The sequence below is a fragment of the Macaca fascicularis genome, chromosome 3, assembly GCF_037993035.2.
Source record: "Macaca fascicularis isolate 582-1 chromosome 3, T2T-MFA8v1.1".
Lineage (NCBI taxonomy): Eukaryota > Metazoa > Chordata > Mammalia > Primates > Cercopithecidae > Macaca > Macaca fascicularis.
In genome coordinates, this window is record NC_088377.1 from 179,341,770 (window position 1) to 179,356,874 (window position 15,105).

General features: G+C 40.6%; 1 protein-coding gene across 31 annotated transcripts in view; it reads right to left on the reverse strand.

Annotated features, from left to right (window-relative positions):
* DGKI (diacylglycerol kinase iota) overlaps positions 1 to 15,105 on the reverse strand; it is a 459,668-nt gene that overhangs the window by 288,779 nt on the left and 155,784 nt on the right. For 29 of the 31 annotated variants that reach the window (XM_015448096.4, XM_065542619.2, XM_015448091.4 and 26 more), the window contains exons 2-3: positions 13,600 to 13,708; positions 2,327 to 2,422 (exon numbers count right to left, since the gene is read on the reverse strand). In XM_015448096.4, the coding sequence (XP_015303582.2) occupies positions 2,327 to 2,422; positions 13,600 to 13,708 (205 nt within the window). The remainder of the gene's footprint in view (positions 1 to 2,326; positions 2,423 to 13,599; positions 13,709 to 15,105) is intronic. The other 2 variants (XM_074036058.1, XM_045388313.3) reach the window with 1 other exon arrangement.

Here is a 15,105-nt window from a genome sequence, read left to right on the forward strand (position 1 = left end):
CCTAACCCAACCAGCAGTTAAGTATTACCATTTTATAAATCTTTGCTAATTTAATAGGCACATGAAGTTGACCCCGAGTTGTTTTAATTGGGATGCCTTTGTATTCTTCAGATATCTATTGGCAATTGGTAGTTCTTTTGTAAATTTTCAGTCCTCGTCCTTCCTGGGTTTTTTCTTTTTTGCCTTTAATTCATTAGGTCAGTTGCTGAGCCAAGTAAGCCCTTTCTATGTATCATCTCACCAAATCCTCAAAACAGCGTTTCCCCCACTTCATAGGCAAAGAAACTGAGCTTTAAGAAACTTACAGAAGTTAGGTCTTCAGCTTCCTCACTGATTTATTCCTTCATTTAATCAACTTTTTTTTTGCAGGAGAGTTCTTCATCTTTCAGACATTTTGTAATATAAGTTAATAGGGCCAAGTACCTGGTATGAAATTACGAGGAAGCTTCAGAAGGAAACTGGGAATGTTCTCAACTCTGTTTCTTCCTACCTCTAGCTAAAATTTCCTTTATTCCCTTTGTTGCTTTTCCTGGCCTAAAGGTATTAGTGAACAAGTAATAATCGTTCAGTGGATAGCAATGCTATTTACTGATAGAAGGTTTAAGGAGAATATATGTATCTATTCATATATTTGTCAAGAGAGGTAGCCATCCCCTAAAAAGTAACAGAAAGGGATTAAAGGGAGCAATTTGGAAATAAGGGATAACTCTGTAAAAAATCATAGTCCATCATAGAAATTGTTCAAAAGTATGTATGCAAGTAATACTGGCTTTCATTTTTTCCATTTTATATTCTCTTAAATCCCAAGACCAGTGTTTACGCAATTAACTAAGACCCTAATGTTAATTCATTATTTACAGCATTTTAGTCCAAACAGCTGAGATTCTCATGGATTTGGTTAATTTAATCAAATTTCATGCAATTATACTTTAATTAAAAATACATATGCATAAAGTTGAAATCCTGATATTTAAGTCAACTAAATTTACAACAAAATTAGAAGAGATGCAAATGATTAATTACAGATCTACAAACAAAATTAAAAATAATTTAATCCTACTCTCCGTTTTAGAAGGTAGCCAAGGCCCACAGGTCACAAGTTCTCAATGTCACACTCTGAGCAGTAACATTGAGATTCTGCTCCAGGTTTCCCGACTTCCAATCCAGAGCCTGTTCATCTGGGTCTTTCCCTGACATTGATTCCCAACTTCACTTAAACAGGCCCTGTTCTCCCCAGAACACTCAAAACTCTCCAAATGAAACTTACAAACCAGTAGTTAAAACAGCTAAAGCAACGAAAAAGGTTGTGGTTCTGGGACTTTATGCTTTCAGGCAGCCTGGTTAAAATCATTGGGGGCTATACACATTCTTCCATAAGCTTTGATGGAAACTCAATTTATTCCATATTAGTTATTAACAAACACATATTCCTTCGCAATTTCAAGGCCCTACATTTTGCTGCAAATATTTCTTTCAGATAATAAACAAATATTTTTTTAAAAAAGCATTATATGAATTCTGGTGCTCATTTCCCCAAATAAGAAAGAATACATCTTTTCTTTCTTCTTTACTATCCTAAGCTTCCCATTACTCTCTGTTTGGACCCATCATTTAAAACTACACACAAACTTTAAGTTCAATTTCTCAACACTATGGTTTTGATATCTCCACAGTGCAGCACCTGGCAGCCACACTTACCTCACAACATAAAGAGAATTTTAACCCTCTAAATAGATTGTTCTAAATAGGGACACAAAGCAAATTTTAAATAACAAACGTTACTCCAATTGACCTGACTGTTGATTGTTTGTTTACATTATTTCTAGAATTGGATCCTCCAGAACTTAGTCTGGATTATTTGTTCGCCTACACCCATTCCCAGCACAGATGTTTCCCTGTCTTTCCACCTTCACCCATCAGTAAAGGCCCCACTGTGGCCACTCCCCTACCGACAGAGCCCCTTCCTCCACACACAGGCCTTCGCCTCACCCAAACAAACCCTCCACAAGCAGACACTACTTCGTACACATTTACCCTCTACCCCACCACCAACACACAAAAACCTACCCTGGGCATCATTATAAAGTAACACATGACACCAAGGCCTGGCCTGCATAATTGAACCCTAAAACCATTACAAGCGACAACCTGAAAGCCATGTTAACTTGAGAAACTCTCTCTCTGTAAACCTTGAAAACATCCGGGAAGCTTTCCATCTCACAAGGACAGGCTCGTTCAGACCTCCCCTTGGAAATTTAGGCAAGGTGACCCCTCTATTCATTCAGATCCGCAGGTCTTCCCCCAACAACACAGAGCCCACACTCACTGCAAATCTGACTTGGCAGTTCTCCTCTCCAAGGTAGCAAAGGTCTCCCGAGACGTTCGTCTCCAGCCACAGGTGTTCTCCATTCACGGCATTCTCCTGCAAGGAAAAGACCCATCTGACATCAATTTTCCTTTCCAGGGATAAGGAAGACTATTTCAAATTTAAATTTGGGATACAAGAAAGTTAGTGAAACAAAGGAGCCTAAACATTCCTCATTTGACCACTCAAAGTACTGCTAGAGTTGATTCTACTGAAATTCTAAAAAGGGAGAAATGTGTTTGGAAAAACTTTGAGCTATAACTAAAATAGACATTAGGTTTATAGCTGCTTTATCCATGGAGGTGGTCATTTTTGAAACATATTCAACAAACGGGGAAAAAACACCTCGAAACAGTTTGATGTCAAACCTTATTCACCAAGTCCACCACTGCAAATTTCATGACAACTGAGACTAAAATTATTTAAAATTTGACTTTGCTCAGTGAATAAGCTTAACAAATTAGCTAAAAAAGAGGACGACAGCATTAAAGTATTTTAAGTAAAGACAGTTTGAAAACACAATTATACCAGTAACAGGTAAATTATATTTCTAAGGGCAGAGGCTTCTTAAAACTAAGTTCCTGTGTACTCAAAGCATAATAAGTTTCTACTAATTCACATCTTACTAATTCAGTAAGGTCTTCACCCAATTACTTCTCAATTTTTCAAACTAAATGTTATTGCTTCTAAAAATATTCATATACTTTGGATGGGGAACAGAGCTGCTAGAATGTATGACCTGATGAGCAACAATCCTATTTTACAGAAATGTGTGGAAAGGGGGAAGTAAACCTTTTTTTTTTAATAGTATGATGAATAGAATTCCATATTCCTTCTTATGGGATACTACCTTGGAAATTATACATTTATATATTAATTGTATATTTTGCTCATTCGCTTAAAACGGGCTCTGAGCTGTTAGGAAAAGTATTGTATTAGATTAACCATAAAGAAACAAGACTAAGTCCCCATGTCTCACAGGAAAATTACTCTTGTTTTTACCTTACTCATCAGATGTACATGGGCATGTAATTATTTGTTATGGGGGATGCTATGGACTGAACTGTATCCCCTCAAAATTCATACGTTGGCCAGGCATGGTGACTCACACCTGTAATCCCAGCACTTTGGGAGGCTGAGGCGGGCAGATCACTTGAGGTCTGGAGTTTGAGACCAGCCTGGCCAACATGGTGAAACCCCATCTCGACTAAAAAAAATACAAAAACTAGCTGGGTGTGGTGGTGGGTGCCTGTAATCGCAGCTATTCAGGAGGCTGAGGCAGGAGAATCACTTGAACTTGGGAGGTGGAGGCTGCAGTGAGCCGAGATCAGGCCACTACACTGCAGCCTGGGCAACAGAGTGAGACTACACCTCAAAAACAAAAAATTATTACTTTATATATATATATATTCCTATGTTGAATCTCTCACCCTCAATGTGATGGAATGTGGAGATGAGACTTTGGGAAGTAATGAGGTCACAGGGGTGGAGCCCTCATAATGGGATTAGTGTCCTTATAAGAAGAGACACATGAGAGATTCTCCACATGTACACACCAGCGAAAAGCCATGTGAGCACACAGCAAGAAAGCAACTGTCTGCAGGTGATGAAGAGGACTCTACCCAGGACTGGAATCTGCCAGCACCTTGACCTTGCACTTCCCAGCCACCAGAACTGTGGGAAATGAAGTCTGTTGTTTAAGCTACCAAGTCTATGACATTTTGTCATAGCAGCCTGCGCAGATGACTTCAATACAATCATGTCATGAAAACTCATCTTATACATGAGCCACTTTTATTATAACCTACTCCAGCAGTGTCCACACCATAGCCCTTTGAATCTCAAAGCTTAGTACAGCAAAGCAGAAATATACAACAAATGGCCAGGAGCAGTGGCTAACGCGTATAATTCCAGCACTTCAGGAGGCTGAGGTGGGCAAATCACTTGAGGCCAGGAGCTTGAGACCAGCCTGCATAACATGGTGAAACCCCACCTCTACTAAACATACAAAAATTAGCCAGGCATGGTGGCAGGCACCTGTAATCCCAGCTACTAAGGAGCCTGAGGCATGAGAATTGCTTGAAACCCAGGAGGCAGAGGTTGCAGTGAGCTGAGAAAGTGCCATTGCACTCCAGGCTGAGCAATGGATCGATATTCTGACTCAAAAAAAAAAAAACAGGAACCTACACTCCATGACATTTGCTGGGAAAAAATACCAAGTGTCACCCATCTTTTAAAATAAACGTATTTCTTCAGAATCAGATAGAACACCTTTTCCTTTCAGGGCCTAGTGACTCAAATAATTCTGGGGTGAGAACAACCAAATTTGTATTGTGGCATGTGACCTAGGTGCTTCAGGATCCAAGAAAGGTGGGTCCAAGTCCTGGACTGCAGAAGTGAGGCAGGAAGGCACAAGAGAAGGTAAAAGGCACTAGAGATATAGGTGTCAAGGGCTCCAGGACATAACACAGGGAGCCCCTGGGGTGGGAGTGCACCATCCACATCTCTGAGTGCCTCGAAACCATTCCTAAAGGGAGAGCAACACTGACCAGGATCATTGCCCTCTACATCAAAGGGTGGACATCTGTTCACCAAAACTTTTTCTTCTCTACTGTAATTTTTCCCTGTTGCAAGTTCCATTTTTTTTTCAAGGAAGTCAATGGGAAAATAGGCTTCACTTCACAGTCAATCTTGTGGGACAACAGCAGAGGAAAGAGAAGCATAGCTATGGGTTCAGAATCTAAAAGTTTTCAGATAGCGATGGATGATGACATTTTTTTAAAAAGTAGAAAAGCACTTCTTTACAAGGTATCCTGAAGAAATCAATCCACACAATCTAAAATATTCTACTGGGAACTTTTCTCCAACTCTAAGTTATAACCATTTATTCAGAATAATGCTTTTTCATTTTATTATTCTTTAACTTATTCAACAATCCTTTATTCGGTAACACTGGTGCCAGGCACTGAGATTCTGTGTTAATCAATGGAGAAAAATCTACCAGAGAAGATGGAACTAAATGCATAATAACAGCAGCCAATATGAGGGAAACCACAGCCAAATTCCATCAACTACTTTAGAAAGTGAAGCCTAAAATGTAGCAGTGGGTAAAATGTCAAAACCTACTGATAAAGCAATGAGCTTCCAGCTCCAAGAAAGTAATCTCTAAGCCCATGGAACGTCCTGCCTGATAAGAGTGTTTTGTTTGTCTGAGGGCCTTGGGTCATAAGGTATCAACTTGACTCCCAGAGGGGCTAGGGGCTAATGTCAACCAAATGGGCAGTCAACCCTGTCTACAGGACCAACCCCCAGTTAAAACTCTGGACATCAAGGTTCAAATGAGCTTCCCTGCTTGGCACTATGCCAGGTATATTATAGCACATGGTTGCTAGGAGAAGTTAGCTAGTGAACCATGATTCTACTTGGAAAGGACTGTAATAAACCGTAAATGTGAGTATTAACAACTTTCAGGGAGTTCCATGAGTGTTTCTAGTGAGTTACTGAAGCTGAGTGCAGTCTTGGGGGTTCCCGAACTTGCAACTGATGTCAGAAGAGAGGATAGTCTCAGGGACTCTTGAATCCTGCATAAAGTTGTCTAGACTGGGTGGCATTAGCAAAAGAATGCAGTAGACAAATGAACTAGTTTTGTTTTCTTCCTACAATTCTCATGAACCCTTCTCCAGATCCATGTTAACTAACATGAGCTTTGGAGTCAGACTTGTTGCCTAATAGCTATATGACTTAGGGCCCTTCTCACTTCCCTAAACCCTCTTCTACTCATCAGTCACATAAAAATCACTGTACCTCCTTTACTGGACTACAGTGATGTTTAAACATAAAAATGTGTAAAGCCCAATGTTCCGCATAAAACAAGAAGTTAATAGACGTTCGTTATATTTATTGGTGTCGCCGTTACTCTAGTTTCCCTTCTTCCTCCTAATCCACAGATGTTAACATTAACCACGTTTCTCTCCTTGGTCTTTGTGGCCAAGACTGCTAGCCATTCCTCAAAATAATTATTTCTCCTTTTCCTAGACACATAGTCAGACTTTATTTCCCCAGTCTCCCTTGCAATTAGGTGTGGCCATGTGACCAAATTCTGAACAGTGAAACAGAAGCAGAAATTCCAGACTTGTTCCATTAAATCCTCCCACATGCATTCCTCCATGGTCTTTTATCTCACTGGTCAATTGGGAAGTCAGCCTTTTGGAATCCTCTTGGTGGGATGTCAGAGCGATCCTCAGCATGGGTCACTGAATAGCTGTGTGACAAAGGGCCTGACTCCCCACCCAACCACCTGGAATAGTCTTGGTCTATCACATAGGCGAGACACAAACCTCTCTTGTATTAAGCCATTATACATTTGAGTCTTTTACTTGCTGCAGAGCCTCATTTACCCCCAGCAAATGCAGGCCTCTTCCTTTTGCTTTTATTGTTGTCTAGGTTTCATTTCATTATCTGACTATACCCCCCAGTTACTTACTATACGCTGGACAGTGCATCTAAAATTTCGGAGTCTTGGTTTCTTCTGCTCTGAACTCTGACACCCTCTCTGATTTATTTTACATTAGTATAAATTTAGTTCCCCCAGAAGACAGCCATGATTATGCCTCTCCCTTGTTCAGAATGCTTAGATGTTTCCCTATTTATAAGATAAAATCCAAATTCGAGCTGGCATGCTAGACTCCAATAACAGCATCAATCACTCTCTTATCCTTGTCACTCTTAAAAAAAAAAAAAAAAAAAAGACAGGGCCTTGCTCTGTTGCCCAGGCTGGAGTGCAGTGGCATCATCACAGCTCACCGCAGCCTCAAACTGCTGGACTCAAGCAATCCTCCCACCTCAGCCTCCTGAGTAGCTGGATTACAGGCGTATGCCAACACACTGGGCTCCCTGTCACTCTTCTTTAAACATACCTCGCACTTCCCTTTTTGGCGCCACGTTTTTGTTCATTCTACTGTCCCTACCTGGAAACATCTTTCTCTCTTCTCTACACATGTATCTTGAAATACCATCTCAAATAGTACACCACTCAAAGAGTATCCATCTGTGCCAGACAGAAAAATAACTCTCCTATTTCTAAACAAAGAAAACACTTCTTCTCCACTTGTGAGTGCTGAGACAAGTCTGTATAACTATATATATTTACATTGATAGATTTACATTGACAGATCTAGTTATCTAAGAGTGGAGATTCACCCAAATAGACATAAATATGGATTTCTAGATATAGGCATGTTTTCCTGCTCAAGTGCTACTGAAATTCTAGTAATGGTTATAGGTAAAAAGACAAAGATGAGGTGAATGTTTGAGACTGAATACTACAGATAAAGAGTATGCTCCACACAAAGTGAAGACACTTGCTTATAAAAATGTTTTGAAACAATGAGTACTATAAATATGTATCCTATGTAAATGTCCTTACAAAATCAAAAAGGAAAATGAGTGGACTACCTCCCCTTGAAGATCTTCAAGAATTGATAACACACCACGTTGGATGTTTTAGATTTGTGCTGTACAATATACACATGGCTACTGAGGACTTAAAATGTGGTTAGCACTAATTGAGATGTGCTTCTCTTTGAAAAATTCACAGCAGATTTTGAAGATTTAGTGTGAAAAAAGAATGTAAAATATCTCACTAATAATTTTTATGTTGATTACATGTTGAAATAATATTTTGAATATATTTGGTTAAACAAAATATGGAATCAAAAAATAATCTTACCTATTTCTTCTCACTTTTTAAAGTGTGGTTACTAGAAAATTTATCATTACAGCTCTATTTCTATTGGACAGCATTTGTTCAGGTAATCACTTGCCTAGAGGCAGCAGATTAGATCGAGACACTTCTCACAGGTCTGTGAAGTTACAGGATTCCACGATTTCCCTCAGCAGCCAGCGTGATTTGATTTTAAAACTCCCCCATTCTAAGAAAGGAATGGTGAGGGTCCGTGAAATCGAGGTCAATCTGTCCCTTTTTTTACATGGCTGACAAGGACTGGGATCTTCACTGATTTATAGTGAGTAGTTCCTTACACTCTGCTCAACAAACAGTCTCATTTATCGATTACTCTGACTTCAGTTTTTTGAAATGCGGCTGGGAGTGGGGAAAGATGTAGCGCCATGGGGGCTGTGGGTGATGACACTCAGACCTGATGAAGGGCAGGGCCTGAAGCTTGAAATGAAAGTCCAGGTCTCCTAGGACTCACAGGAAACAGGACTGAAGTGAGAACATGCACACACACTCGAGCACGCACGCACAAACACGCATGCACACACACACACCCCTGCCTCCTCCTGGCTTTTCATTCAAGGTTTCTAAAGATAAGATGACCTAGTTTCATAACCCAGTTTAAAGCAATCCCACATGAAGACTCTGGTTCCTTAATCTTGTCCCTGAACCAAACTGTGAGGCAGTACATCAACTGTGTGATGTTTCTATCTGCCTCAGAGAAAGTTTCTTTGTTAGCATTGTCAACTAAAGGGAAGGAAAGGTGGTTTGAACTGAAGATCTGGCTTTGTTTGTGTTGAGGCTCTGTTTTCCACAGCTCTTAGGACTAAAGAAAGTTTGCCAATGAGGAAGGAAAATAAAATGAAATCAAGGGTGCTGGGTTTAAAACCAATGTGCCCTTTAAGAAAGATCTTGGTGGCTTTTCCACCGCTGTTCAGGGGGTTGTTTTAGGCAGTGTAATGGGCAAAAACAAATGAAACGGTGGGGACAGATGGGAGATGTACTTCCCGGGCTCTCTGCTGCAATACTACAAACAGGGAAGAGTGCTGGAAGTCCAAATGAAGTCTCCATTGGAAGGGAGACATGTGACATTTAAAAGAAGATACACATTATCTGTGGAACAGACATGCTTCTAAATGGACTAATTCACTCTAAACTGGGAACTTGGAATCCATCCCAGGAGATGAGAATATTTTTTTCCTTTTTAGGCATTACTTCCTTCCTTTCTAGTAATTTAACTTGTTTTACCCCAACTGTCTTGGCTGACAGGCGTCATCCAGTGTCAGAGGGGGCAGCTGCTGCAGGCTGTCACTGTGGAGGTGACAAGATGATGCCCCTGTGAAAAGTAGGAAGGCCAAAGTACTGTGTGCACCTTAAGATCTAACACAATGCGTTGAATTAGGAAGGAAATTTAAAGAGAGTTACTTAGGATTAAAACGGCATAAATCCATTTATTTTTCAAGCAGACTTTGGCGTCATGCCCACCAAGCTTTTCAAGAACTGGAGATTATCTGAGTGCCTGTCAACTCCCAGCGAAATATCCCCTTCTCACTGATTGAGCAGAAAAACTGTAATCAATTCATCCCCTGACATCAGTAACCAAGCAGCTACGAGGTCTATGATGCTGTTCTCTCCACTGTGAAGAGAAAACAAGCAGAAAACATCGCCCCTCCTTTGAAGCAGCCTGAAATCTGACAGCCACAAATAAGAAAGTCAAACCAAAAGCACTAATTTGGTTCTAAGGTTTGTAAGACAATGCACTACGAACAGAGAGGTATTGTGAGGATACAAAGAGTACGTCAGATAAATAGAATCGGGTTGATTGAAAAGATGAGCCTGGCTTGGCAGAGAACAAGAAAGAAAATCTCTAGAGGAAATAGCAATTTTCATACTGGGTTGATCCCAGTGTCCACTGCTGTCAATAGAAGACTCAGGCACCATACTGAAGACTAATCCAGATACTCTCCACACACCGTTACAGGTTCTATCCCTGACATGCACGGAGGGAAATGCCGGTGCACAGGCAGCCTCAGTAAATATCTATTGGCAAAAAATCTTCAAAGAATGAGCCCATATGGGACAGAGAATCCTAAAAGTCATAATAAGCCACTTGAGTAAAACACAGTAGGAGAGAATGTTTGGGAGAAACAAGCTAAAACTAAGGAGAGAGAGAGTCTATATATCACAAACAGGGAAATGAGAACACAAAACTGGAATGCTTAAAGAAAATTATTAAGTTCATGTATCCAAAGCATAAAAACTGTCTGCTATAATAGCATCCTCCCGGCCAAGAAGTGCAGGTGCCTACAGTCTATGCACACTAAATCAGTGCTCACCTGTATCTCAGGCACCCCACAAACAGACTTCTCAAAGTATTTTGCCAAAGTATATTTAGGAAATAATTGTGTGCCTTCAGATGACTGTGGCACATAGGCTAGTGTCAGAACATGGCCCTTTTGGGATTCCACAGTAAGTAGAAACTTGGGGACTAAGATCCTAATTCCAGGTTCACTCTGACTTTACAACTTCAGACACACCGTGAACAGTTTTTTTAATCTTTTTCCTTACAGATGAAGGAAGAAGAATAGAGTAACATAAGCCAGAGAATCATAGTAGTAGAGGCCTTTGAGGTCACCCCCATTCATTCCCCTGAGCCAAAGCATTACAGAGCAGAGAGAATTTTGACCCAAGAGTCAAGCTGGGTGTGAAAGGGAAAAACAGGACCCTCGTCATCCCTGCTGGACCCCGTCTGCCAGTGTGGTCAAGACCCTCAGAAGCACAACGTAGCACTACTGGGGCCCTTTACCTTATCAAAGGCAAGAGACTGGAGTTCCCCCCACCTTTTTATAAGCTCCTGCCACCTTCCTTTTTATTTGAAAGAATCAAAGAGGCTCCAACCTTAATCATTGCTCAATAAATAGTAATACTGAATTGAGTAAAGATTGCTCATTTGCATACATTGAGTCCAGAAGAGTAGACTAATGGTAGGAGATGAGGGAACCAAACAAGAGTGTGGAGGAGAGGGAATGGCACAGAGAGGTGACTGTTTTTGCACCTTAAACGGAACAAAGAAATCCCTGGCTGGCTCCTTGAACAGAATAGCATACTAAGGTAATACAAGAAATCTAAAGTCTTAGCAAAAGAAAAAGTCACTGAAATGCTTTTAACAATCTGCTTTTTCCTCTTTTCTGAAACAAACGCTTTACACAATTGTAATAAATGAGTGTAGTGTGTTGATCACGGTTTGGTTTCTGTTTGCTGACACCAAAATCAGCTCACAAATATGTTGGTTTTTTTCCAGAGTAACATCTCATAACTCCTTACACATCAATATCTAAGCCCTTAGATGGACTGTCTTCAGGACAGGCTTTCGATTTTCCATCCATTGTTAAATGTTAGCTAAGTGTTTTGTGTCATGCCATACTTTCAACAGACCTCCAAGATGGGGTACCCACAATCAAAGAAAAGGGGAGAAGAGGGAGGGATAAAAGATCACTATGCACAAACCCAGCCTTCATTCCTATTTGTTTTTCCCTCATCCTGTACTGCAGCCTCCCACTACTGGCCAAAAATACCATTTTGATGAAATATTAGAGTACATACCTCTCTACAGGAATCAGAAAATAATACCTTGCAGCCAAGCTCTGGCTCAGGCAGGACACTTCTTTTAAAAAGCACTTTCTGATAACTATTTCCAACATCAAATGGGAACGGAATGTCCTTTTGTTGCATTCCAGTGATGCCCGCTGACCCCTGTGTTCTAGGCATCATTACCCTGTATTTTCATGTTGATTTCCTTTCTGCCCACAGAATTCTAAGCCCCTTGAAGGCAGAAACCGTATCTTCTTCACCTCACAATCCCAAGTAACCAACATAGATTCTAGTACAAAGCAGGAACTCAACAAATGTTTGATGAATTAGTGAATTCATCAATTACTTTTATAAATAAATCTGCTGGCTGCACAGTTTACAAAAAAAAAACTTTTTCACTGATTGTCACATTTGATCCTAACAACGTCCATGAAATAGAGCCACAATTATCCCCATCTACAGATGAGGACTCTGAAGCTGAAAGAAATCAGTGACTTATCTAATGTCACACAAAAGGGCAGAGAAGGGAATTAATGAATGTTCCCCTCTAAGTGATTAAACTCCCCTCATTAGAATCTCTCACCTCAAAGAAGGCCCTGCTGCTGCAGACTACAGGATTGTTTGGAACATCGTGAATATTAAACTAACTCTTTCGGTTCCTTGATATACAACACACTCTCATCATTGCTCCATGCATACCCTTCTTAGGTTTTATTTATGTTTATGCATTTAATTATTTTTAATTATGCAAACACTGGTGCAAATATACTCTATTGTGGGTTAAGAGTTTATTAAATAGCTGTCCTGGAATAAAGAAGAAAACTCCAGGAAAGGAATATTCTTTCTATACACCAATTCAACAGGCTCAGGCGGCATCTGAACACTCTCAGTATAACAATATCTCCACCAAGAGAGAAGCTGTAGTTCAAATACATCCAGCCTTTTGCCAGGCAATTCATAAATGTGGGCAGAATTTACACTGGTATGCATCCAAGATGTAAAATAAGGATATTAAGTGTGTGCTGAGAGGAGAGGAAGAAATGTTATAACACAGAGGATATAAAATCATGGCATGGTTTTCCTTTCCCCCACCCCACCTTTCTCTTTCCTATGGAGAAAAAGAACACGGATTATCCCTTCTATTCAGATTTAACTAAAAGTTCTAAACAAGGTTCATCATCAGGGAAGGCTGGCAGGACTTCAGGGAAGCCCTTCTGTCCCTTGATACCTTTTCCTCACATTGCTTCAGGAAGGGACAAAGCCTTTGGGTCTACAGTTAGAAACAGTTACTCAGCCAAGAACTTGACTCATTGAAGACTCTCAATAAATGTGTTTAATCAACTAAAGAGTTTCAGACTATAATCTTCAAGTCAATAGTTTTTGTGAGTGTGTTATGGTTAAAATGTTAACATCAGCTCATATACTATACCCAACCTACTGATACAAGACCCATCTACCTTTGGGTTAGGGGAGGAAGGAAAAGCAATAGAATGACACGAAGTGCCTGTAATTCTCTGGGGAAAAAAGCACCCAGAAAAACTCAGCTCAAGCTGAGGAAATCAAAACTTAGATTGTGTGATGTTGCATTAAGGGTAGGCTCTATTCATCATCAACTTGACAGAAACCAATAAAGCATGCGCACGAGGTACTTTTTAATCTTACAGCTGCAGTAGTACTTCAAATGATTCAGGAAGCTTTTATCTTAGTCTTGAACACATCTGACTTCATATAAAGGAGCGATGCTCATAGGAGTTTGGAAATGGAGCTACAGCTAAGGTATCTGAGGACAGGTCAGCGGGCAATGTTGAAAATTACTAAGCAAGTCTTCCTTGTAGCTAGAGGAATCCTGAGAATGAGAGACACAAAACATGCACTGAAGTGATGTTTAAATGAAAAAGGCGACACCTACACTCCAGTCCAAAGTCGCTCTGGGCTCCTTGGCTGGACCATTTGCCACAGGAAGGCTGAGGGGATGTGCAGGAGCCAGATGCTGGAGGCCTGCCCGGGAGATTGCTTTCCTGCAGCAAGAAGAAAAACAAAAACAAAAACAAAGAAAAACCAACATCAGAATCTCATACAGAGCTCGAAATTTCCCATGGGGTAGAAACAGTGCCTGAGTTAGCCTCTTCCACATCTGAAAATCTTTACCAATGTATTGGAATATACCTCTCTAAAGTGCATGGTGTCAACAGATGGTGGCAAGTCCCAAAAGACAGGGAGGCCGAGGGGACCACTGTGGGGAAATAATGCTTCAGAACCAAAAATTAAAATATAATCCTCTATTCAGAGTAGAGGGAAAGAACAAAGGTCTTGACTCTTCATTTATGGAAAAAGACCTAGGGTTTGGGCATTGACCATACTTGAACAACTTTAAGATTGCCAGAGACTAAAAGCAAGAAAAATGGGTTCGTGAGGTCTCCTACTGAAATTCCTCCATTTGCCGGCAAAGCACTCTCTAAGCTGGTTACAGCTGAAAGTTCATTGTTATTTTACTCTCCTCTCAAGAATATCATCCTTTCCCTATCCTCCTTACCCCTGCAGAGGACTACATGAGCTTGAGGTTCTAAATGGGAAAAGACTGCTTTGCATCTGCCAAGAAATTGCACATCCAATATCTTACCAAGACCCACAATAAGATAAAGCCTAAATGCTAATTAGATGTTAGATTTGTCAAGTGGAACATAACAGAATTCAGGTCAGAAAGGAGGGTATGAATTGGGAGAGGTTGCAATAGTCATCCCTGATCTGCAAAGAAATGAAACAAGAGGGGCTACTTTAGCAAAGCACATATGATCACTGCTGAGCAAAGGGAAGGGAGGAGCAGTTAGAGCATAGTGGTGAGAATAAGAACAGCAAGAAGAAAAAAAAAAGCAGGGATCACCTAGGGAGATCTGTGGGATCATCAGGAATCGTGGAAGTTCAGTTTCTGAACGGCCTCACGAAAAATGTCTCACAAGGGTCTAGAGCTTAAACTTGAGCTCTGATTTGTGATTTAACTAAGTCGCTCCATAGAAAGGCGAGGGGCTTTCCCTCAACAATAGTATCTAAGTGTGGTCTGAGAAGTACCTGAAATAGAATCAGGAGGGTCTTGTGATGCTGCAACTCTGAGTCCTGAATCAGTTGGAGGGTGAGGCATGGGAAGCTGCATTTACACACACTCCTAAGGTTCTCTTCTGTGCACTAGAGTTCTTAAACTTTGCTCTCTGGGAACATGTACATTTAGACAGCTGGGACCACAACTTTCCAAAACCCATCAAGGGGCACTCTAAAGAAAACATCAGCAATTTCATTATTTACTTTATCTTCATTTGGCTCTCTTCAGCTAGTCTCTCTCATGTGACCTGAAAACTGCAGTAAGAATCTGCCATCTCTGAGATGAGGCCTGCAGACACCCTGGATCCCCAGAAAGGCCCAG